The 23,337-nt window shown below is 44.2% G+C and overlaps 1 protein-coding gene across 2 annotated transcripts in view; it reads right to left on the reverse strand.

The window, feature by feature from the left end:
- Positions 1-14,582, reverse strand: part of PTCHD4 (patched domain containing 4) — an 89,493-nt gene extending 74,911 nt beyond the window's left edge. The window contains exon 1 of one of the 2 annotated variants that reach the window (XM_072857788.1): positions 14,157-14,582. In XM_072857788.1, coding sequence (XP_072713889.1) covers positions 14,157-14,582 — 426 coding nt within the window. Of the gene's footprint in view, positions 1-13,982 lie in introns of both variants that reach the window. The other variant, XM_072857787.1, reaches the window with a different exon arrangement.
- Between the last annotated feature and the right edge of the window lie 8,755 nt (positions 14,583-23,337).

Raw genomic sequence — 23,337 nt, forward strand, 5'->3', positions numbered from 1 at the left:
GCTGTGAGCAATTCATCTTGATGCAGCCTTTGCACTGCTGATGCCTGGGAGGACCCACACGAGGTACAGCAGATGCTGAGGTCTCAGTTCAGACCATATTCACCGGTCAGCAGTGAGGTTCTGGCATGGCCCAGGACCTCGCTGTGCAAGGTCCTGTGCAAATGCACAGCTGGAGAAGCTGCCCATGCTCCAAAGATCTTCCCACCTGATGCTGGAGTTTCCTTAGTCACTGTATTTCACAGTGCAAACTGGTGATGCAGCCAAAGGGGTCCCTTCCCTCTCTTTCCTGAGCCTGCACCTCCTCCCTGCCAAGCTTGGGAGCAGCAGTTCATGTGGTGAACTGGATTGGAGAACTAATCCAGTTTTATGCAAACTCAATGGGAAGGAAAAAAGAAAAAAAAAAAAAAATAATTCCCTCCTTGCTGCCAGCTGGCTCAGGTTTTCTTTAATTCCTGTGCTCAAACCCCGTAGTCCGGTGATGGTGTCAGCTATGCAACACCTGAATAGCTTCATCCTCAAGGTGGCTGTATTTCACAGCTGAGTATTTGTCCTTTTGTGTGAGTACACAGTAGCTATTAACTTCAAGCAGAGTTTCCGATTTGGATGTGCCTCTTCAGCCAGAACAGGACTCAAAACATAAAAAGTCAGAATTTAGACTCTGAGGCCCTGAGTCAGGCTGCCTAACCAAACCTGCCAGGTTAGAAATACCAGGACTACCAGGCTGCCTGATCAAGGAGAAGAGAAAAACGGGGCACCTCCAGAGGGCAATTTTGATATTAAATGGACTGAATCTCATTCTTAGGGAGTTTAGTGCTCCTAAAGCCTATAATGTGCCAAACCCTAATTTAAGTACCTTCATTAAATGCTTAACGTTAGGTTATATGTGTTCCTAGACTTATATGTTAATGTAATGCTATTGTTAAGAATGAGTTCAAGATACCAAGTAAGATGAATATTTAGTTACTGTGTATAAGCACTTCTGAAGAAATGTAGTATATTCATTGTAAATAATAACAACCACATTTTCAACTTGTCTGAGACATTGCCCTGCAAGACATCAAAACTTTCTTCCCCAAATAGATATTTTACAGTTACTTCAATGTAATACATGTTTTAAAAAAAGGCTTTTCAAAGTCCACTGGAGTGCAAAGTGGTTTTTCAATTTATATTAGTATAACCTATCTGGAAAGGTTTTGGTTCTGGCAGAACAGGAAGGATCAGACTTTTAATTTTAAAACAAAAGTGCTGCAGATGGTGGGATCTTGTTGTATCTAGCCACCCTTGGATTTGAAACAAATAAATATTTAGCAAAAAACTCTGATAAAAGAAGCCAAAGAGTAATCAGATGGTAAAGCACTTCCAGGTGATAGAAACTCAGCATTTGTCTTCTGAGTACTCTGCAAAATCTCAGTCTCCCTGCTGCAATAAACTGCCAATATCTGGCAATTTGTTTTGCAGGAGGATGGCATTTAATTCCGGTTCCTTCAGTGGAAGCTAATTCCTTATTCAGATTAATGTATTTTAGTTCTTTTGCAACTGTCTAATAATAATTTCCAAAAAGAGTTTTTCAAAACCCTGTCAGAGATTTGGAGTGAGACAAAGCTGCAATGGGCTTCAGAAGAAGCCGTGATTTTCCCCATGAAATTATTCTGGGAAGTTTTTTCTCATGTCAGTGCAAATGCAGATTATACCCTAGGTCATTCAGAAACACTTCATCTGGCATAAGTTTTTGCTATAAAGATCTTAAAATCTAGCATATTCCCATGTTTATGAAAATTTCATGGGTTGGGTTTTTTTTGTTGTTGTTTTTTTTTATTTGAATGAAAGTATGGTGGTATTTAGCCCACCTGATTTTAACCAGCTGAAAGGTAAATGCATAATCTGAACATTCTTTCTCTGGTCCATGATGTCTCTGAAGGGTGAATTCATCCCCACCTAATGTAGTTGCTTAGAAAAAGTTAAATGCATTGCTTCTGGAGGCTCACCCTTCTCTCCTCTGATTGCACACTGGGCCCAGTTTAGATTAGATGCCAAACATAAAAGGGCTCAAATTAGAAGAATTATATCCCATCTTTGGGATGGGTGTTCCCATCGTGACTCTCTGTATGAGCATCCACAAGCTGCTACATCATGGACCCTCAGTGGCAAGGCAGGGTCACAGCCTGACTCCGCAGACCAGACCAGGTACCATCCGCTGCAGCAAATGGCCTGATGTTGTGGACATTTGTCAAGAAGAGGAGAAGAAATGGCCTGACTCCACAGTCCATTTCACAAACATCACCAACTTGTTCCTAGAGACTTGCTCTGCAATCACACTCAAGTTGGACAAAAAATAGTAGAAATGATCCAGCTGAATATTTTTAAGCTGTCCTGCTCAACTGAGTATTAAGACTGTCAGCTGCAAGAATTTTTCCCTGGCACAACCAGAATATAATTAATGAATGACAAAATTCAATAGGGACAAAATGGAGCCAATTTGTGACATTAGGGCTATGAGGCTATTCAAATTTGAAGTGCTGGGGAACAATCAGATGATGCACAACATGGCAAAACAACTTCAAGGTTGGCCCATCCAAAATCCACACAGTCAGCACAAAACTCCAGAAGACGACTGATTTCATTCTAGAAAGATAACAAAAGGACCAAGGCAAAACAACAACCTATCAAGGCTTCACTGATTATTTAACACATCATCTACAGCCTCCAAAGCACCGTTCAAACTCAACGTACAGAGCTGTCTTTGTCCTGCAGAACTTGATCTGCGAGAAGGTGAAGGATGAAAGACAACATTGAGTAGTGAAATGTCCATACTTGCAAAGCAGTGTCAGAGTCAGAAGTAAAACTAAGTGCCCTTTCCATGGGGCTTGCAAAATCCCAACTTTAACATCAACTTTGTCTTTGACCTTAGTCCGATCATTTAAGCACTGCATCTTCAATTCGACATTTGCAAAACTCAGCTCACAGGAATCTTTTTCAAAGGAGGACCCTAGATTGCTCTTTGGGGACCAGAATGCAACCAAAATTCATCAGAAAATTGTTTTATTTTCTGTTCAGGTTTCTAACTGCTCCTGTTCTGTCTGTGTAAATTCTCTGACTCAGCTGTTGCTGACATCTCCTCCTTGTTTAATATTATCTGTGAATTTCATTCCTGTGCAATTCAATTCCACTTCCCGATAATTAATAGAGATGTTAGATGAGACCAGACCTAACACAAATTCTCCAGACACCCTGCAAGATACCTTCCATAAACTTGTTACATTATCGTTTATCATGATTCTTCGTTTACAATCTTTCAGCCAGTTTCCAACCCACATGACTGATTTCCCATCCAAGCCAATCTGAATTAATTTTTCTATTAGGATTTCCTCATAATCCTGCACAGGCTAGGGAATGAGCTAGACTGACCTTATAAACCTTTTACGTCTTTAACCTCTTGATGTTACACGGAAGAGGCATGAGATTGCTCATAAAACTCCAACAGCTCTTTGATTGAATTTCTCCAGCTGCACCACAGCACTCCTTTATGATGGGAAAATCAATGTAAGGGAGAGGAAGATCTGAGTTGCAGCAGAATATGAATTGTTGAATATGTGGTCCTACACCAAAATCACCATCCAACCCCCCAAACCGCTCATTCACAAAGCAGCATCTGAAATGTCCTTTCTGTCCACTGTATCCTCATTGAAGAGGCTATAGGAAACCCAGTTCAAATTGGTCCTATCATTTCAGGATGCACGTGAGTTTCTTTGAGTTTCATTCTGGGCTCTTCTCTATCCTGGCTACCTTTTATTTAGCTGCTCTAAAGGAAGTGAAAAAATGTCCTATTCTGCCTTTATTTTTCCTTGTCATTTTTGCCTCTTCAAAGAGTAATTGGGTTTTCCACAAAAAAAGTATCAGAATCATTCCTAAAGGAGCATTGTTCAGATCTGTTAAGTAGTGACAAATGATCTGCTTTAACTTTCCTTTTGAGGTGCATATTCTGATGAAAAGACCACTGAACATATGCAATTACAGTATCTGACATTTATATAACACATTTTTTCCCTTCAAGGATGTCCTCCTCTTTCTCCCACCTCCAAAATCTTATACTAGAGGCAAGAAGATAGTAAAAATTGTAAGGATACAAGCTTTATTCTTTCTGGAAGTAAAAAAACCCCAACTTTTCTTTAAAACTAAATTATTATTAAAAGTGAAACATCATGAAATACTTTATGAGAGCAGGGGAGCTCTTAAGCTTGTCAAGCTTGTGAAATTTATTTTTGGGCATATACCTACAGCCTAATACTGGTGCTAATCTTGAAGCCTGGGGAAAGAAAGGACTGGAGAGACATTTGTAAATATTCAGAAATGTTCATGTTTCTTTGCTGATGTCCCAACTTTCTATGCAATTTACAATGATAAATCTGTTGTGCATCAACTGGGTGACTGGTGTTTTTTACATGCAGATAGAAAATCAGTTATGGACAGGAAAATTAATGTTAGTTAACACAGAAACACCACTGGTAGAGCACTTATTACCACACCTTCCAGCCACTCCTGAAGAGAAGTGGGTTTGTCATCTGGATCCAAAAGTCTATGTGGTGCAATCTCTACTGGAGGATGTTTTATACTTGTCTGTGAATAAAACCTCACTCAGTAGGACAGGAGTCAAGAACATGAGCAAACTGAAGTGTGGATTTTAAGGACAAAAATGCACATGAATATTTCCATGTTGCATCTGCTCAGCATTGAATTTGTTAATGTATGTAGTTAATGAATCATAAATCTACTCTAAGAAACCATCCTGGAAAATGGTTAGGAAAAGGGTGATTTATATTTAAGTCACAGGCCTGGTCAAACAAGAGATTGCATTGCATCTTTCTTCTTAACGAACTGCAAATTGTTTTACAAACTAAACCTGCTCCGGAAACTGGGAGTGAGGATCACTTGGCCCATCAATACAGTGCCTTGGTCTCCAGTGAAAAATGGCATTAAAAGAGCCAAAGCGCCCTGTTGGGGGATACATTCATGTCCACGGAGACTGGGCTGTGTCCTGCCAGGCAGAGCTGGTGGGGTGACTTCGTTTCTCTGTGATTTTCAAACAGGAGTGACTTCTCCTTCCCCTAAGTTTGAACATGGGAAAACATTTCCTTTTAAAGTAACTTTTTTTTTCTCCTTTATTTTCTAATCTACAGTATAATGTGAGAGCAAAATATTTTGAGAAGAATGTTGAATGAATACTTTGAAAGAACCATTTCAACATAAAAAAATAGAAGCATTTTGTTGGGGACACGTCAAAATGAAACTATGGGAACCTGCCCTTCTCATTTCTTCCTCCAAGACAAAATTAAGGGCAAGGTAGACATTGTTTCACAGACACTTTTGATTTCAAGAGTACTGTAACTTCTGATAGAAAAACATTCAGCTGAAATTTTATGGGCCTGCCCTACACGCATGTTTTAGCACAGGTAAAGGAGTGATTTAGCACAGAAGCAGCAAAACGCTTCATGGCCACTTCTGAATCATAGCACCGTTTACGAAGCTGTTGACACACGTGCAAAAATACAGCATGTATGTGGTAAGCATAACACCTCCCCATCAGACTGACAACACTTGTGTAACGCTGGTGGAAACAATTATGCAAGGTGTAAGAAAAGCAAGACCTTGTCTTACACAAGGGCAACTTTTCTGTCTTGCTTCGGTACCTAACTTGGGCACAAGTTTTAGGCGTCCACTGAACCGGTCCTATAGGTGATGCTTATGTTCCCTATGTAATTTGTGAGAGGATACAGTTTAGGTGTTTGGGCTTCCGTGTGCAGATATTAGTGGCACCTCCCAAGTCTTCCACCAACTGCACAAGGAAATTAATTGTGGCTGGATGGCCCATTAGTATCTTGATCTTTAGTCTCAAATTGTGTACCCTAGGTAAGTGGGCTGTATTACACTTAAAGTCTCTGCAGTGTGGCATTGCCTTCAAAGGCATGGGACAGGTAGGCAAGGCTGCCCTTTGCCTTCTCATATGCCCCCAGAGCCGACAAGCAGGCTTTGGGACTTGTGCAATTGGTATTTTTAAGAAGAATTATTCTGGGAGATGCCAAAACTTTTACCAGTGTAGGTATTGAGGAAACATTATACACCTGTGGTGCCGACTGACTTTTTCCATCTTAGTTATAGATCATTATCAGACCAAAACCTTTCTGCAATATTAGCCAGGTAGCGACATGCGGGTCTCACAACCTGCAGTCCCCCAAGCAGCTCCCTGGCTGTGGCACCAGTTTGCTAGCAAGAGTGGACTGGGGGAGGGCAGGTTTGGTGCCAGAATGCAGAACCAGGGAGAAAAGCGGATCCGGCTCACTCACGGCTGTGGGAGGGCTGTCCGACATCTCGCAGAGCCACTGCTGGGCATGCAGAACTGGCACTGTGCAGGAATTGCCCACCAGTGCGTGAGCAGGGTTAAGGAGAAAAAAAAGCTGCAGAAAAATCTCTTTGCCATACCAGAGCTGCCCCCCAACAAATTATTCCCAGTCTGCCCTTGAGCCAGTTCCACAGTAATTCCTTTTAGCTGGAAACCCTCCCGCTGCCACCACTTCCTAGTCACACTTACTAGTGTCATCAAAGATCTCCAAGCACTTCACCCAAAGCTCCTGCTCCCAAATGGCCTAACCAGTGTAAAAGTGAAGCTAATTCACACCCAGTGAATCCAGGGCTAGGGCAATGGCATGTGCCACTGCATGTGATCATCTCTGCAATGCTCAGGAGCTCTGTCACTGCTCTCTCCCTTTGTAGGATCCTTCACAGCCCCGCTACGAGGAACTTCCTTTACTATCTATTCTCCACATGAGCATCTTGTGCCTTGGCAGGTAGGGAAACAGAGAACAGGATTAATATAGTGAGCAACAGAGGTATAAAAGACTTTATAGCTTGCCCTTTCTGCCTCCTGTTGTCTTCCCCTCTCCTTTCCATCACACGCAGCACCTGCTTTCCTACGTTGTTGAAAACTTTGTTTCATCTGTAGTTAAAGCTGCTTTTCAGCTCAAGTCCCAGCCATGCACAGCATGTCTCACTGTTTGCACTAGGAGTGTGCAAGGGATGTGGGGTCTGCATAAATTAAAAGCTTCCTGCAGAAATGCAAGATCATTATTTTAATAACTCAATTCACTCCTCTCAGAAAACCAGTCAGCAGGTTTTTTCCCCATGACTTCTGTAATAATAACTGTGCGGAGCTCTGCATAGGGCTCTTTCATCTCTTAATGGCTGAAAAGGTTTAATACAGGTTTTGTTCTTAGTTTACTATTTTCAAAATGTCTAGCACAACCTTACTTACATCATTGTTTACCAACTAAGAAAGGTATGTATGTAATATGCATACACACATATACATAAAGGACATTAAATAATTTAAGAACTTTTTCCGACATATTTATTAATCTAATTTTCTCCTTACAAAGTTCCTCCCTCTTCTGCCACAGAACATATATTTAATCAGTTAATGTTGGTTTAAGGATCTCCTCTCCTCTCTGTTAAAGCATCTTTCTCTGGCTGGGAAGATGACACATCTTCTTTACCAAGGCTCATCAATTGTATTCTCATGCCTTGCTAGCATGGCAGTATCTGAATTTGTTTTAATTCTTTACAGATAGCTAGAATACCCATCCATTGTAAATTCAGAGGGAGAAGTTCAGAGCCCTCCAACAGCTCACACAGCCAGTACACTATGGGGCTCGAAAGACATTTTGGAAAGGCATAGGGATGGCTGAGATTAGAAGATGTTATGTCAGCGTAGAAACACTGCCAAGAGTTAACAGAATATTTAGTAAAGGAATTTTTTTTTTTTTTGTCCACAGAGGAGTAGCTATTGTAGGAAAATGGCAAAGTGCTACTGGACTTTCTACCTTTGGCAAGTGGTTGACATCCATCCCAGATCCACAGTGATGAGCGGTAGTTACTAACTGAAGGTGCTTGCAATTGCATCTTCCTTTTCTCTCTACCCAAACAATCTTCCAATTGCTTCTTTATTATTATTCACATCACGGCAAGGTCTCCAGAAGGCCTGGCACTGCATAAAAGGCCATGTCTCCCAGCAAGTGCTGACAAAACTGAAGAGTGGAATAGCTGGGAGGGAAAGGCAAGAAGCAGCTGACCAAGGTCATCTGAGAGGTCAATGGAGAATATTTTCTTTGCAGTCTTTGACATGGCCACTGCTCTCAGCTGCTTGATGGGAAGGAATGAGCCCCACACCCAGTGAACCTGCTGTCTACAGCCCTGGTGGGGTGAAGGTGGAATTTAGCCCAGAGACTGATAAAGAAAGTTAAGTTCATAACTGAAGCACAACAATGCAAAAAGAGCACCCTAAACCCCATCCTTGCTTTAATAGGTTTCTGCTGTCTTTCTGCTGTTTGTTTATGTTGGGACAGCTTGTCCTGGTACAGGTTAACCTGGTTTCATGTCCCTGGTGCAGTCGGGGCTCATAGTCTGGCCTTCCTTTTAGGCAAGAGGATTGTCTTAACACCTGGTCTAGCAGAGCTAAGAAAGAGACTCTTCCTAATGTACTAAGCAGAGGAAGGAGTGGAGAATTTTCCTAAAAATGCCAAGGAAACACTTAGTTTCTTGCCCATGTGGGGCAGGCAGGCTGTCTGACCGTGCCCTCAAGAGCTGATAGCTGCAGGGACATTTCCCAATAAAGGCACAGCTAACCCACAGCGGACACCAGCTCTGCCAGCCCCTCCAGGCAAGTTTGGTGAGGAGCCCTTCCTAGTCCTGCCCAACAGTACGAAAACACAGTTAGAAGAACAAGACAGCCTTTTTTATTATTTTTTTTTTCCAAATAAGTTTTCCCAACCTGTGAGCCAGAAGAGGCTACTTGCCTTCAAACATTATCAGCTTGCTTTCATGCTACTAAGCAGGTACTCTGAGCTCAGCCTGCCCAATCCTGTCTTGATCCAAGAGGCTGAGATGAAAACTATCTGCAGCCTCCAGCCTTCCTCTTCTGATCCTCTCCCTGTTCATGTTTTATTATTTTGCTTTGACTTAGCAACTTTTGCCAGCCACAGAGCACTTCACAGGATCCTGAGCCACAGGCTTGGATTGGGACAGGTGATATTGTAAATCGGTACAGAGCCACATTGCCTCCAAGGAAGCATCTGGTCCATGGAGTCAGAGTAATCTTATACTTGAACCAACTTTACTGAAGGAATAAACAGTTTGTGGATATTATTGATACGCAGATGCCTACTCTGATATAGGTGGGCTCTGGTTTTATATCCTCTCTGTCCCATGGAGGTGGTCAGTGCCTCAGGGTCATGTAAGGAGGAATTAACTTTAGAGCAGTGGGAAAGACTCCACGAATGCAAACGGAGCCAGGCTTATTTAAAAATACAGCAGTCTGTGAGAAAAATTGAGAATCTGGCCAGTAGCAAGTCTGCAATTACAGATTTCAGGATGCTAAGTGAATGCAAGCAATTTTTCTACTTAAGCAACAAAGGATTCAATATCCAGCTGATGTGCTTATCACAAATGTAGTAATAGAGATGTCTGTTTTATTTGCTGCTGTTTAGCCTAGTGTTCATAAATGACTGATAATTAATTGAAGGCAGTATTAAAAAAAAAAATCTGCTTACAAAGGCTCCTTTTAACCAGCAGTTGTTATATTCATTCTGATCTCAGAGAGATCAGTTCTAAGTTTTTAAGTTTTCTCAGACAAACTAGCAAATAAACACGAAAAGAAACAGTAAAGGTGAAATACCTGAAAAAATGCTTTCATGCTTTTTTTTCCTCCAGGTAAGAACTGTGTTCAGAAATCATTCTCATTCTTTGTAGTGATTTTTTTTTTCTTTTTTCCTGATAAGGACAGCAAATTTGCTGGGATTATTGGCAAATCAGGGCCATAGACCAATCTCCTTCCTCACATCTGATAGTGCACAAGAAGTAATCCCCATATAATCAATAATTCTGTCTATACCAATAAATAAATGTGCCTCAGATCATACTCTGGCCCTGGGGCAGGGGCACAACATATCCAAGCAGATACACACTGTTATCCCCAGAATGGAGTAGATATACCAACCAGGAATGGACCCTTTCCCATGTTAACTCCCCAGCCATGCCCAGGCACTGTCCTGGAAGTCTTAATTGACAAAAATTATGCCAGAATTTGTTAAAACTTGCAATTTAACAGTTTGATGTCTGAGGGTCAGTGCTCAGTGTAGACTTGCCCAGTCTATGTGGTGAGGGCACAATTCAGTCCCCAAGCACAGGAATATTGGGGTTTTTTGTCCTGGGCTGGGAAAAGCATGAGCAATCTTGCTCCAGGATGTATCTCAAAAGTCTTCATCAAGACTTCATACATCCAGCTTTGTTTTCCTGCTCCGCCACAGTCTATCTTGCATGACCTTGGGCAAGTCACTCTTCTGGCTGGGCTGCAGACTGCAGCGTAGTGTAGCAATAACTGTGAACTGGCTAGAGAGTGTCACCAAAGCAATAGGAGCAGGCATTTTCGTACAGCCTGGTTCACCTGGCCTTCCAGAAGAGTAAACTAGCCTACAATGACCCCTGTGTTGCCAGAGTGGATTTTTAACCCATCTCTCAGGCATTTGAAACCACACTGCAGTCTGTGCTCTGGATGTAAGTGCTGTCTCTCTGCTCCTCCTCTGGGAAGTGGAGAGACCAAGACTTCCCAACTTACATAGGGGCAGTGAAGATAGATGCGTTGAAGGCTATAAGCTCTTCCAACACTACAGCAAGTAACAATTAAACAATCATTACTCTTCACAGCCAGATTTTCTTAGGAAAAGCCCAGCAGTTTCATCAGATTTCGCAGCCCAATAACAGCTGTTTCAAAACCAAAGCAGTTTGCTGAAACCTGCTCGTACGGCTCCCACAAAGTTCCTGTGAAAGACCTGGCAAGAGCTCACCCACAGCCAGCCTTCAGCCAGCCTCACCTGAGAGAATTGAACCAATTTGGGCTCCAGCAGGAGACAAGAAGAGGGCCAAAGCAAGAGCTGCTCACAAGACTTGAGGGAAAGAAAAAACTACAAGATGTTTTTGCAGCTCCCAGATGGAGCAGGAAAGCGGTTGGAACAACTCAATATTGTCATTGTGGTTCTCAAGCCAGTACAGGTTGACACTTGGCCCATGTCAGCTGCAGACTAAACACATCTGGGACACCTTTGCTGTTTGTAAGCCCACTGTATTGTTCTTAGAAGAATTTTATTCAATCTGAAGCCCTTATTAAAAGAATAAGACAGAGCAAAATCTACCAGTATTAACCAAGCAACGTGTCCTTTGAGAAAGTGAGGCAACCTAGAAGATCCTGGTGGGTCCTTATGGTGCAGGAAAGTTTAGCTGAGAAAGCTCCCAAGGACACAGACCAGTGAGTGTAATGAACACTGGTCCACACTGAATAAGGGCAGCCAGATTTGACCCTCTTGTTTGCATTCCCATGAGGTCTAGCTACAACCGCTCCTTCGTGTCACGACTTAACTAAAGAGAAATAAAAAACCTCATAGCTACAGCCACAGGGTTGTTCCCTTTGTGGAACATCCAGAGACTGATCTACCCTAGTGGGTGCAGCATCCGAGTTATTTCTGGTTAAACACATCTAGACATGCCAAAACAAGCAACACAGGCCTGGGTTTCTACAGTCTTTGCTCAGAGGTGCAGAGAGGGGGAGGTCAGCCTGGGAGCCTAGATTAAATCAATATTTTGGCCATGGCTTGAAGGAGAACAAGAGATGTTTGCCCACAACTTCCTAACTCTGTAGCTTGGTAGATGGGACAACAGAGATGACAGAGAGGGGGCTCACCTGGTGAATTAATCTATGCAAAGTAGTAATTTGTTCCCAGCAGCTGGATACAAAGAGACCAGAGGAGGGGAGTCTCTGAGGACATGCCAAAGCTGAAGGCCAGTCCAGGTTCAGGGCTGACCGTGGTCCCACAACAGAGTCCTTACTGTACCAGAAGAAAAAGAAAAACTGTGGCAAAGTGTGTTTCTCTTTCTCAGTAACACCAGGGACTCTCCTTATCCACAGAAATGGGTTGTAATTGTTAGCTTTTCTCTAAAGTGCAGTCGCAGATTTTGGCGGCTTTACCTCCCTTCACTGAGAAGTGGGTAGAAAGCTGCCTGCTCTGTCCAGCTTTAAACCTAGATACTTAAGGGCATTATTTCTTCATCCAGAAGATGATACACAACAACTACTTGGGAGATTGGAGGTGCCAGGCTGGTATTTGGCAGTGCTCAGAGTCAGACATCTATGCTTTGGGAAAACCTTTCTCCATGTGAATTATCTACCTATCATTTATTCCAATAAATCTCTAATCCAGACCAAGTTATTTTTCCCTTTGCTTTTATCTTTAAAAAAGGAGGAGCTGTAGGCACTCTCCTGGTAAAAAAACATATCGCAAGTGACCCCATCCTAGTTTTGCCAAGCTCAGTTAAGGTTTCTCTACACAAGAAAATTAATCTGGATTGAGAAAGTAGAATGACTATTTCTGTATAAAGCTGGTTTATAATTATGTTAGTCCAGATTATCAGTGTTCTCCACTGAACTAGCTTAATCTTGACTTTAAAAATAAGCAAAATGGAAAGAAAGCACTTTAATTCTGCAATAGCAGGATTATCTTCACAGCAAACTAAAAGATAAAATTTGTTCAGGGATATTTCAACCAGAAGAACTTGTGTTTCTGAGCAGTCCTTGCACTCAGGACTTTTCAGCAGCAGCAAGGACACCTTTTCATTTCCACACACTCAAACAGCCACAACTCTGCACAAAGCAATTACTGTAACATCTAGAGCAACGGGACTAAATCCCAACTGTCCCACCTGGCCCTTTTACTGAAGAAAAAGACCAATAAAATCAATCTATTTCTCTGCTTTAGTTTTTGGGGCAGGGACTGGCTTTACTTTTTTTCCTGGTAAATGAACAGTAAGAAACAAATGATAACTTCAGGATCTGGCCAGTACTTGCAAGAGGACTACCTCCCTGAGGATCTCTTTGAAAAAAGGGAGATGGGTAACCCCAAGGAGCCTCTCTGGTTTACAAGAAGGACCATATCCTCTTCCCTATGACCTGAGCCATGAGTAACTAGTGTGCTAGGGAATTTGTTACACTCTATTAAATAAATCCTGCCTCTGGTGCAATGCCTGGGGGAGCATGCAGATATACGGTAATTCACAGAAACTTCTTTCGGCAGCCACCTGCAAACTTTGCACCGTATTTGCTCATAGCAGGTTAGTCCTGGTGGATTGGATTGCTCCAGATGAGAGGGAAAGCAGATGGGTGCTTGTGTGCCAGGGAAATATTCCTGAGATCATTTGTGCCAAATTGTTTATTCTTTTAATTGGAAGGACTGAAACTTCTTTCGCCTTTTACCTTGTTTCGCCTTTGCTGGAAGCCTCTAGCTGATGGGATCCGTCCCAAAACTCCAGCCCAGCCATCAGCAGCAGAGTTAATTATTTTCACACCGAGAGAAAAAATTCCACCTCCCTTCCCCTTCTTTGCATGCAGGTAAAGAAAAAGAAGGCAGGACACCTGAAATCGCTTCTGGTCCAAGCCTCCTGCTGCTCCTACGGCACTCGCAGAGGCAGGGAGATACAGGAGCTCAGTGTGCATTTGAGGAAAGCCTTTTCTGCCCATTTTAAAGATGAATTATCCCACCACGGCAGTGGGGCTGGACAAGGTGATAGTGAAACCCCAGCTCTCAACCCCCCACCGACCTCCTGTCCCTTTTCCCCGATGTATTAACCCTTCAAGGCATTGCAAGGTCTCCCGGTCCCGAGGCTGTTCTCCACTCCCTGCTTCTCCCGGTGCGTTAGCGTACGGTCCCCCCACCCTCCCTCCTCGTACAGAACAATAGCAAGGCACCGGTTTCAGCTGCTTCCCGAGGAAAGCCCAGATCACACACATTTAGATAGAGAGAGATAGATATGATTATATTTCTCTTTGCTGTTTAGGACAAGAAATGAAGTGCTGCCTCTTTAATTGGCAAAAGCATGCAGTAAGAGCATACCTTTAATTTAGTGTTGGGATAGCTCACTTGCACCCTGGCTGTTGTCTTATTGGAGAGGGCAGCCTGCCTCAGATCCTCTAGCACTGAAATAATATCATCCAGCACGCATTTCTTATCCTGATTTCTCAACACACACAGATGGGAAAAAGTATAATTATAGCCTTTGTAGTTCACCTTCATTTCCAGCACGGCTCGGTGGATCTGCAGGATCACATCAGCCTGATGCAAAATATTGCCTCCGGGTTTGGAGAGGAGAATCACCCTGCCATACCTCCCCGGGGTGTGCAAGTCCGAATACAGCTGGCTTTTGGATTGATCGAGGGAGAAAAGGCTGCTGGCTAAGCTCCTCTCGATCTTGGCCAGGCTGTGGCTGGGGGCTACCAGGCTCTCCAGGTCAGTGTCAGGCTGGAAGCGGTTGAGCAGGCTGAAGCCGAAGATGATGGTCAGGACTGCGGGCACAGTGAGGAAAAACACCGGATGCCTGCTCACGAATAAGCCCAGCTTGTAGAAAAACGACTGGAGCCCTCTGTGTATCACCTGCCGCAGCATCCTCCACCAGATCCAGCCTGCAGATGCTCCTGGCCGTCTTAGAAAGCACATGTGACATGTGTAGCTCCTTACCCCTTCCTGTCAGTTTCCCTTTCTCTCTCCCTCTCTCTCTACTACTCCTTTAAAAGACTGCAGCAAGTTGCAGCAAGACAGCCAAATATTGATCAATGGGGGGTGTGTGTGCGCGCGTGTGTGTGTGTGTGTGTGTGTGTCGGGGGTGGAAGGGACCGGGCAGAGAAGGGAGGAGGGGGTCGCTGCTTTTTTTTCCTTTCTCTTTTTTTCCCCGTCTCTCCTCCCTGCCCCCCAGCCAACTAGCATCACCCCCCCGGGTGCCCCCCTTTCGCCGGCGAGGCTCAGGCGTTGCACCGGGAGCGCTGCCGGCTCTGCAGTGCCCGCCCCGCGCCCGCCGCCGCTCCGCGCAGCCCCGCGGCGGGCACCGCTTCTCCGGGGCGGTGCAGCGAGCGCCGGCAGCGGCTTCCCCCCCCAGCCCCCCCGCTGCAAAGCACCGCTGCTGGCTTTTCTCCCTCCACCCCCTATACACACGCACACACACACACACACACGCGCGGGGAATTTGCCGGGGCGGGAGGATGATGATGCATTTTAACGTCCCCCGACCCCACCGTGCCCCTCCCTCGCCCCCCCGCCACCGGGCCGCAGCCGCGGGGCTGCCCCGGGCGCCCCTGCTCCCCGCCGGCTGCCGGAGGAGGGAGAGCTTTGCCCGGAGACTTTGCGAAGCGCTTTCCCACAGGAGCAGCAGCAGCAGCAGCAGCCGCCGCGCTCCCCTCGCCGTGCCCCGGTCCCACGGCTGCTGCATCCCCCCCCCCGCCGCACCCAGCCCTGCCCCAGCCGCGCTGTGGCCCGTGGGTGGGTGGGGGGGACACACGCACCACTCCAGGCAAAGCTCCCAGCCCAAATTGCCACCTCTCCCCTTTCTCCCGCCCGAGGTCGCCCAGGCGGAGCTGCCCCTTGCCCCTACGAGGGGGGGAGTTGACTCCGGGAGGGGCTTGGGGCAAGGGGAGGAAGGGGGAGTGAGCTGCTCCCTTCTGCTGCCCGACAGCCTGACGCGTCGCCCCCCGGCCAGCAGCTTCCTGAGCAGTGACCCAAGAGAGGTAGGACGGGGCTCCTGACACCCTCCAGCTGAAAAAGAGGTTTTCCTAGCAAAGGCACCAGCAGACCATTACATAAGAGGAGAAAAATTCTGCAGCTCCCCGGACCAAAGGAGAGCAGCAGAGAAATGCATGCATTTGCAGCGGGAGAGCTGCCCACCAACTCTCCAGGCAGCAAGGTCTGCTCCTCCAGGAGCTTCAGCCAGGACTGCTTGGGACAGCAGATCCAGCCCTAGCAGACCTGACAGCTCCTTGCGGGCAAGGCAGGAGAAAAGGCAGGCTTGCTTTGCAGGAGCTTTTTACTTAACTCATAGGTCTAAATCGCAGAAATGTAATTAAAAAACAAACCCCCCCAAATGCAGGTCTCTGCTCGGTGTCTCCCCCTCCACCAAATTCCTGATGTATTTTTAGCTAGTTTTGTCAAGCCAAAATTGGTTTATTTTGGGACGGGACCAGGGAGGTTGTGCAAAGCCTGAGAGAGCAAGGTTCTTCCATAATAAACCCTTAGTGAAACAGAAGGAGGGAGAGTGGAAACTGGGGAGCTCGAGACTGTCAGTTAGCAAACTGCCAGATCCAGGACTAGACAAACAGCAGGCTATGCTCAGCTTGAAGTAATTATCAGTGTTGGAGAAAAACAGCATATTCAGCAATCCCTTTCATGCTGACACGCCCCCTCCCACGCTTCTGTGTGGATGAACAGGACATACAAAGAAGGAGCCCATCTTTGAGGGCTTTGGAGGGCTGGTGTTAGGTTGCAGAGAAAGTGATTCAGATCGGGAGCCTGAGGTCCTGCAGAAGTGTGGAAATGTGAAATTCTTCCAAGGGATGCCACAGAGAGGCTGGGAGCGTTGGACTGGAAACCTACCCGACTGAAATCAGTGGCTAAGGTTTACAACTGCTTTGGTAAAACTGCCTTAATTTTTAGATATTTGAATGGGTACTGCGAGCACGTCACGCCTTTCAAATTCAGGCTGTTTTTATTTAGTGGCCTAGATACTGCTGATCTGGAGGCGCTTGCAGATGTACACTGGAGTTTTTAAAGGCAACAAGGAGAGGTCGAAGGTAGGAAATTCTGTAGAAAAGACCCTGTCAGCCTCCTATTTGCTCATCTTAAAGCATTGCCCATGATGGAAATCTGCCTCAACAACCCCAGGAAATACTAAGCTCCATTGGTACAAATTACAGCTCTTTGTCTATTTTATGATGCACTTACGCCGATGGTTGAGTGCTCCCAGTGAATAAAGTCTAAATGCAAAGGCTTTATTGGGGCTTTGTACTTACACACATAAGTGAGACCTTGAGTGGGAAGTCAGAACCTGATTCCTCATTTCTACACATGCAGGTTTATAATAGCCTTTGACAGAGTATGTTACTGTACCTAAGCTATAGGTGCTACTGGCAGAGATACCTCAGCACTGTGGGCTTCAGCACCAGCTGCAGAAGCTCTGCCTGGAGCCTTTGGGTCCTTGGTGCTCATTGCTTCTGTGGCAGATATGGTGTTGGTACCTGGTCTGGCAGGGAGAAAGCTGCAATCGCTTCTTTTGGTTGCTGTGGCCTTGCCCAGTAAGCCCTCCACAGAGCTGATCATTGCTCAGGAGGTTGGCCAGATCTTCCTGTTGACCACAGGAAGAGTTCAGGAACATGGTACAAGCAGTCCGGACCACCCTAGGAGGAGCAGGTCCCTCTAGTGCCTAAATAAGATATGGCAAAGGATGGTTTTTTCTGCAGCTTCTCCCGGTTTTGGACAACTTCTCTCTGCCAGGATGCTGCAGTGGAGCATTCAGACACGACATTGCTGAAGCACAGACCATGCAAAGAGAGGGCGAAGAAATACGTGCAATGAAAGGTATGACTGAGCACACGCTGCTTCCTTCCAGAGCAGGAAAATAAAGCAATATTGCCAAAGGGCACTGGCAGTTGGTCTTGCCTGTCCATTGGAGTACACAATAACAAAGCATGATCCAACATTAGTGCCCCCACAGGTAACGTCGATGATAAAGTGACCAATGCATTACGTTGGTCATCCTAAATGGCAAAATCCATGGAGGAGCTAAAAAGTCAGTTCGAAGTACGTCTCAGAAACAAGCAGGGCATCAGCACCTTTTCTGAGAACAGTGTTGGGATATGCTGATATTTATATCCTCCCTGGTGTCATCCAATGAATCGTCTTTAAAGGGGAATAACCAACATGTCAGGGATGTTAGCTGGGGGAACTGAATGATGGTTCACAGAATCTGGAGCCCAGAGAAATAACAAACCACAGAGAGATTCAAAACACTCAGAAATATTTGAAACAAGATTCAGCTTGGAAAAAACGCAACTGTATCTGGCGAAAATAATTGGAGATGCCTACTTCTAGAAAGGAGACAACTTTGGGAACAAATGATTGCATAAAAAAAAAAAACGGATTACAGTACAGAGCAAGACAGACATGATTTTGGAAAAACATTACATAGCAGAAAGTCAAAGCAATACAAATTTACTTGCAGAGATATCCTAAAACAGGGAAGGAACAGTCCCTCTGTGTAACCCTGATGTGGCTGCACTGGGAGACCTGTGTTCAGCTTGGAGGGTTACTGAGACACAGTAACCCTGTCGATAGTTTAAATAAGAATTATCAGTGGGCTCAAGGGGTTGGCAGAGGTGCACTGATTAGGTATTGAAGACGATAGAGTCAGATGCCCAAGAGCCAGATTGCTATACGTTGATTCACAAGCAAGTAAAGCTACAAACAGTCCTATTGACATAGTGATTTTAAGTTGTTATGGTTTAATAGCTGGGTGGATATAGTAAAAATTAATGGTACAAAAAGACATTAAATAGTGAAAAAACAGAGGAATAATTTAGAATAGCCACAGAGGCTGTGTATATAAGAGTAAATAAAACAGACTTCAGCCCGATTAGCAGTTCATGTTCATACACTTACATGATTTTCTACCTCAAACTGTGAAAGAAAAACTCCAGTGTGATAGTGAATTTAGTTTTAGAAATGTGGACTTTAAGAAAAAATCACTTCTTAGCAGTTCTCAGCTAAGTTCTGAACTTCCTCGAACTGCAGGGCCAGCACTGCACAGGAGCCGGGCAGGAGGGCAGGGGTGGGAAGGGGGAGACAGAGGGGGTCTGTGCATGGTACTGGGGGATGGGGGCACTGGAGAAAGGATGTAAGAGCCGGGGTGACCCTTCAGGGGAAAAAAAACAAACTGTGGTTACTATGGTTGAATTTGCTGTTTCGTTTTTGTGCCATGTGGTGGTTTTGAAAATAGTTGAGAAAACCCTGCCAGCTGCAGAAATGGAGGGTATGAAACACTGAGGTGCCTCGTGCCTTTTAGGGAGGATGTCAGGCCCTGTAGGACCAGAAACCTGCACCCATTGGCTTTGGAGATTTTAAACAGAAACACCTGAGGTTGATGAAAAGCATGGGCAGTCAGGCTGTTGGTAAAGATGCAGGAGGCTATAGTGGCAATAACAAAAGGAGAAGATGTTTAAGAGCCTTTGAAACTCTTGTATGGGAGGAAGCAAGTATCAGATCCTTTATGTATTGATATATTTTCAAATGTTCAGCTTTATTATTAAAAGTTTTATTCCCCCAGTTGGTGTTATTTCCTTACGTAGCTACAGGGCAGTTGATGAAGCTGCTAAAATACTACTCACATAAGTAAAGATTGCCAAGCCAGGGTTTTCAAAGGGTTAATATTTGTTGAATAAAATTGGTCAACAGGTTCACATATGAAAAACAGATTTTGAAAAATATTGGGCATAAACCCATTGTTTTATTCTACATTTAGCAGATTGTTTTGTCTCTCCTACAACAAACAAGTTCTTTTAGTTTTGAAAAGCAAAAACTGTCAATTCAAAAATCAAGCTTTTGGGAACAGATTTAAATTTTTTTTTTTTCTCATTAATTCTGCAAACCTTTTTAAATTTCAGTTTTTCAGCAAAAATTGGAAGCTTTCTTGGAAATTTATTAGAAAGAAATAAATGGGTTTTGCTCCTGTTTAGGGTTTGGGGTTTTTTTGGTTGCAAAAATACACTTGCCATTTTCTAAGCAACTATAGCTAATTCACACTGTTACCTGATAAAAGCCTCTGGTGTTAGCAAGGAGCTGCGAGATCTGTGACAAGTAAGAGCATCATAAAATGCATAATGCTAATGTATTATATTTCTTCAGAGGACTGAAAAATTAAAATGCTGAAAGAAGACAGCTTGCAAAGATAGCTGGGAGCAGCAGGCAGTTAAGTAATATGTTTTGTGTGGGTGGGGAGGTTAAGTTGTGGTTTTGTTTTCTTTTGTGAGAGAGAAAATATTGATTCAGCTGGAGAAAATGGAAATGACTGAGGAAGCTACCTCAGATGAGTGAAAAAATCAAATACGCTCCCACATGTGTTTCTCCTTATCACTTCTGCAAAAATTAAAACCCATCTTTTCAGCTCTTGTTACTGTGCTTCCTACTATCATAAAAGGCTAACAATGAATATTCATTTCTTCCATCACCATATGTCTTTATTTTCATGGCCCTGCCTATTTGGAAAAGTACTTTGAAAACAAAGGTGTCTGCTTGCACTGGTTTTGGCTGGGACAGAGTTAGTTTTCTTCATAGAAGCTCGGATGGGGCTACGTTTTGGATTTGTGCTGGAAACAGTGTTGATAACTCAGGGATGTTTTAGTAACCGCTGAGCAGTGCTCACACAGAGTCAAGGCCTTTTCTGCTCCTCACCCCACCCCACCAGCGAGTCGGCTGGGGGGGCACAAGGAGTTGGGAGGGGACATGGCCGGGACAGCTGACCCCAACTGACCAAAGGGCTATTCCACACCATATGGCGTCATGCTCGGCATATAAAGCTGGGGAAGAAGAAGGAAGGGGGGTAAATTCGGAGTGATGGCATTTGTCTTCCCAAGTAACCATTATCCATGATGGAGCCCTGCTTTCCTGGAGATGGCTGAACACCTGCTTGTCCATGGGAAGGAGTGAATGAATGCCTTGCTCTGCTTTGCTTGTGTGCGTGGCTTTTGCTTTCCCTATTAAACTGTCTTTATCTCAACCCACGAGTTTTCTCGCTTTTAGTCTTCCAGTTCTCTCTCCCATCCCGCTGTGGGGGGAGTGAGCGAGCGGCTGTGTGGGGCTTAGTTGCTGGCTGGGGTTACACCATGACAATGCTACAATGCATCTCTAGATGGAGATTTGTGGAACTGTAAATTATACCTGCTACCTGCGTCCTCCGTAAGGGCTTTATACAGAGACCATATCTATCCTGTGGGTTTTCAAGCTGACTGGGGAAGCTACTGCAATGTATTTTTAATGCTACAGATCCAAAGGAAGCTGGAAAAGACAGTCCTAAGCACAGGAATTCCAGTAAGAAAATAGATGGTATTAATCCTTGGTCTGACAACATCTTGGATACTTGCCTTGCATTATTTCACCTCCTCATTGAGAATGGAGGGTTCTGTTGTTATTTAGCCCAAATCAGAGGCTGGTGCCATATGGCAGTGTTATTTTCTGTTTACAAGGGTGGGTTCAGAAGGGAAAGGCAATGCTATAGGTCTTGTAGAAGAGACCACCTTCATAAAACATCCTCCTAAGAGGCTTCCTGCTTCTCCTTTATTGCAGGCTAGCTCTGCTAATTTTGTCAGCCTTAGTCTGCCTTTTTGGAGATGGCCTGAGATGGCCTTTGCTGTGAGTCCTGTGAGGACAGGGCTGAATGCAGTAAGAGAGCTGCTACAGAAACTGATGGGAAGGAGCAAAATGCAGTCAACTTCAGGACATTATTTCTTTAGACTGACATGAAATCAAGAGATATGCAATAAATCTCACCTAGTGGTGGTGTTGTCTGTATAATGTCATGAAAGGCACGGTGGTTTCAACAAGAGGTAAAAAGGAGCATGAAAACTAATTAATTTATTACCTAGGGAAAGAATCTCAAGATAAAGTACTTTATTATTCCTAAAAGCTGCATTGCCTTAAGATGTTTATAATAGGGAACCAGAGAACATGCTTCATGAAGAGCAAACCTACACAGTCATGAGTCCACGCAAAATGTCTCAGTCCAGCTTATTTCTTTCTGTCTTTTAAAGTGTAATGCAGAATTAAAAAAATAAACCAAAAAAACCAAACTAAAACCAGTGGGACAGTGGCTGCAGGAGTGTGAAGCATTTGAATACTGCCTGGAGGGGATCTGGTCCTGTTCCTCCCTCTGCCACAAAGTTCCTATGAGATGCTACTCAAATGTCTTAGATCCAGCAGGGCTGTAAGTCTCCTGTCAACTTGGGATCACCAGGTCTATTTTGGCGAACCACTGAATGTTCCCAGCCACAGTTGTGATGGGTGTTGAGCTGTGGATATGACTATCCTAGTAAACTAAGCAGTGCCAGGGCCCATTTTACAGCCCTGGGGCCAGCTGGCACAGCCTGGCTGTGTCTATAGCATTGAAGCATCTCAGTCTCTGGAATAGGGTAGCTGCATCCAAACCGACAGCTCAGAACGGTCCCTGGCTGGTGCTGGATCCTGACTCACACTCAGGAATGCATTGGGAAAGAGCTGGTTGTTTTGGGCCAAAATAATTCCAGGCACTATTCTAAAAATTGAAGAATATAGATGATTGCATTCCAGCACTTGGGAATGTTCCCTGGCACTGTTCAATCTACTGACAGAGGTAATTATAGGATGGGATTTGCCTAATCAAATATAGATGCCTACATCTGAGCCAGTTGTCTGGGTCTACCCCAGGCAATGTATAGTCAATGAAGAGAAACACTTGGGCATAATTTCTCTCATCATATGAGATCTACTTGTCATTAAGTGGATGTCTAATAACAGTCACATGGATTGCACCATAAAAGCTGTATTAGATAACACTGACTATAAGAGGAGCCCAGAAAGATTAGGTCACTACATTACGAACAACGTAGACGAATATAGACAACACAGTAATTATACTCCAAATGTAGGTATTGTAGACAGTGCTAGAAGCAAAACTGGGCAAAAATCTGTAGCAGAACAAAGATTCAGTCTTAAACTCATAAACATTCCCTGAACCATGTTTTCCTATAGTTTATTAAACTTCTATCTTCTTACGCTTCCTCAGGTTTTATCTTCTGGCTGCTTTCACAAGATGTGACTAAGTCTGTGTATATCTGAATATACGGGGGCCTGATTCTGTTTGCAGGTCCCTTGGCAGCAGTGTAAGAGCAATCGTAACAATTTGCATTTATACACTTCCTTCCACCTGATAGCCTCAGAGTGCTTTACAAATACTGATTGATTATGTTTCACATTACTCCTGTGGGATGGCTATAAAACAGAAAAATAGAAGTGTGGATTATGAATGACTGGAACTGAGAGATAGGCAAAGAGAAAAGAAAAGCATATCGTTAGAAAAAGGAAGGGCCATTACTTCTCCATAAAACCAGGAACTCAGTGATTTTGTCCCCATTTACACCAGCTGGAAATTCAATTTTCATGCCCCAAACTCCTGGCAAAGCATGAATTTAATTCAGGATGTATCTTGGCCTTAATGAAAACTCTGGATGCTCTTAACTTTTGACACAATATATGCACTATATAAAGTAAAGGTGATTCTCATGTGTGATATCAGGTTTTTGTTGCACTGGACTAATTTAATGGGCTTAATAGCAAGAAAGGCTGCTTAGCCAATACCTATGAGTCAACAATACAGACTCTCCTATCAGTAGAGACTATAGAT

This window comes from Ciconia boyciana, chromosome 3 (genome assembly GCF_034638445.1).
Source record: "Ciconia boyciana chromosome 3, ASM3463844v1, whole genome shotgun sequence".
NCBI lineage: Eukaryota > Metazoa > Chordata > Aves > Ciconiiformes > Ciconiidae > Ciconia > Ciconia boyciana.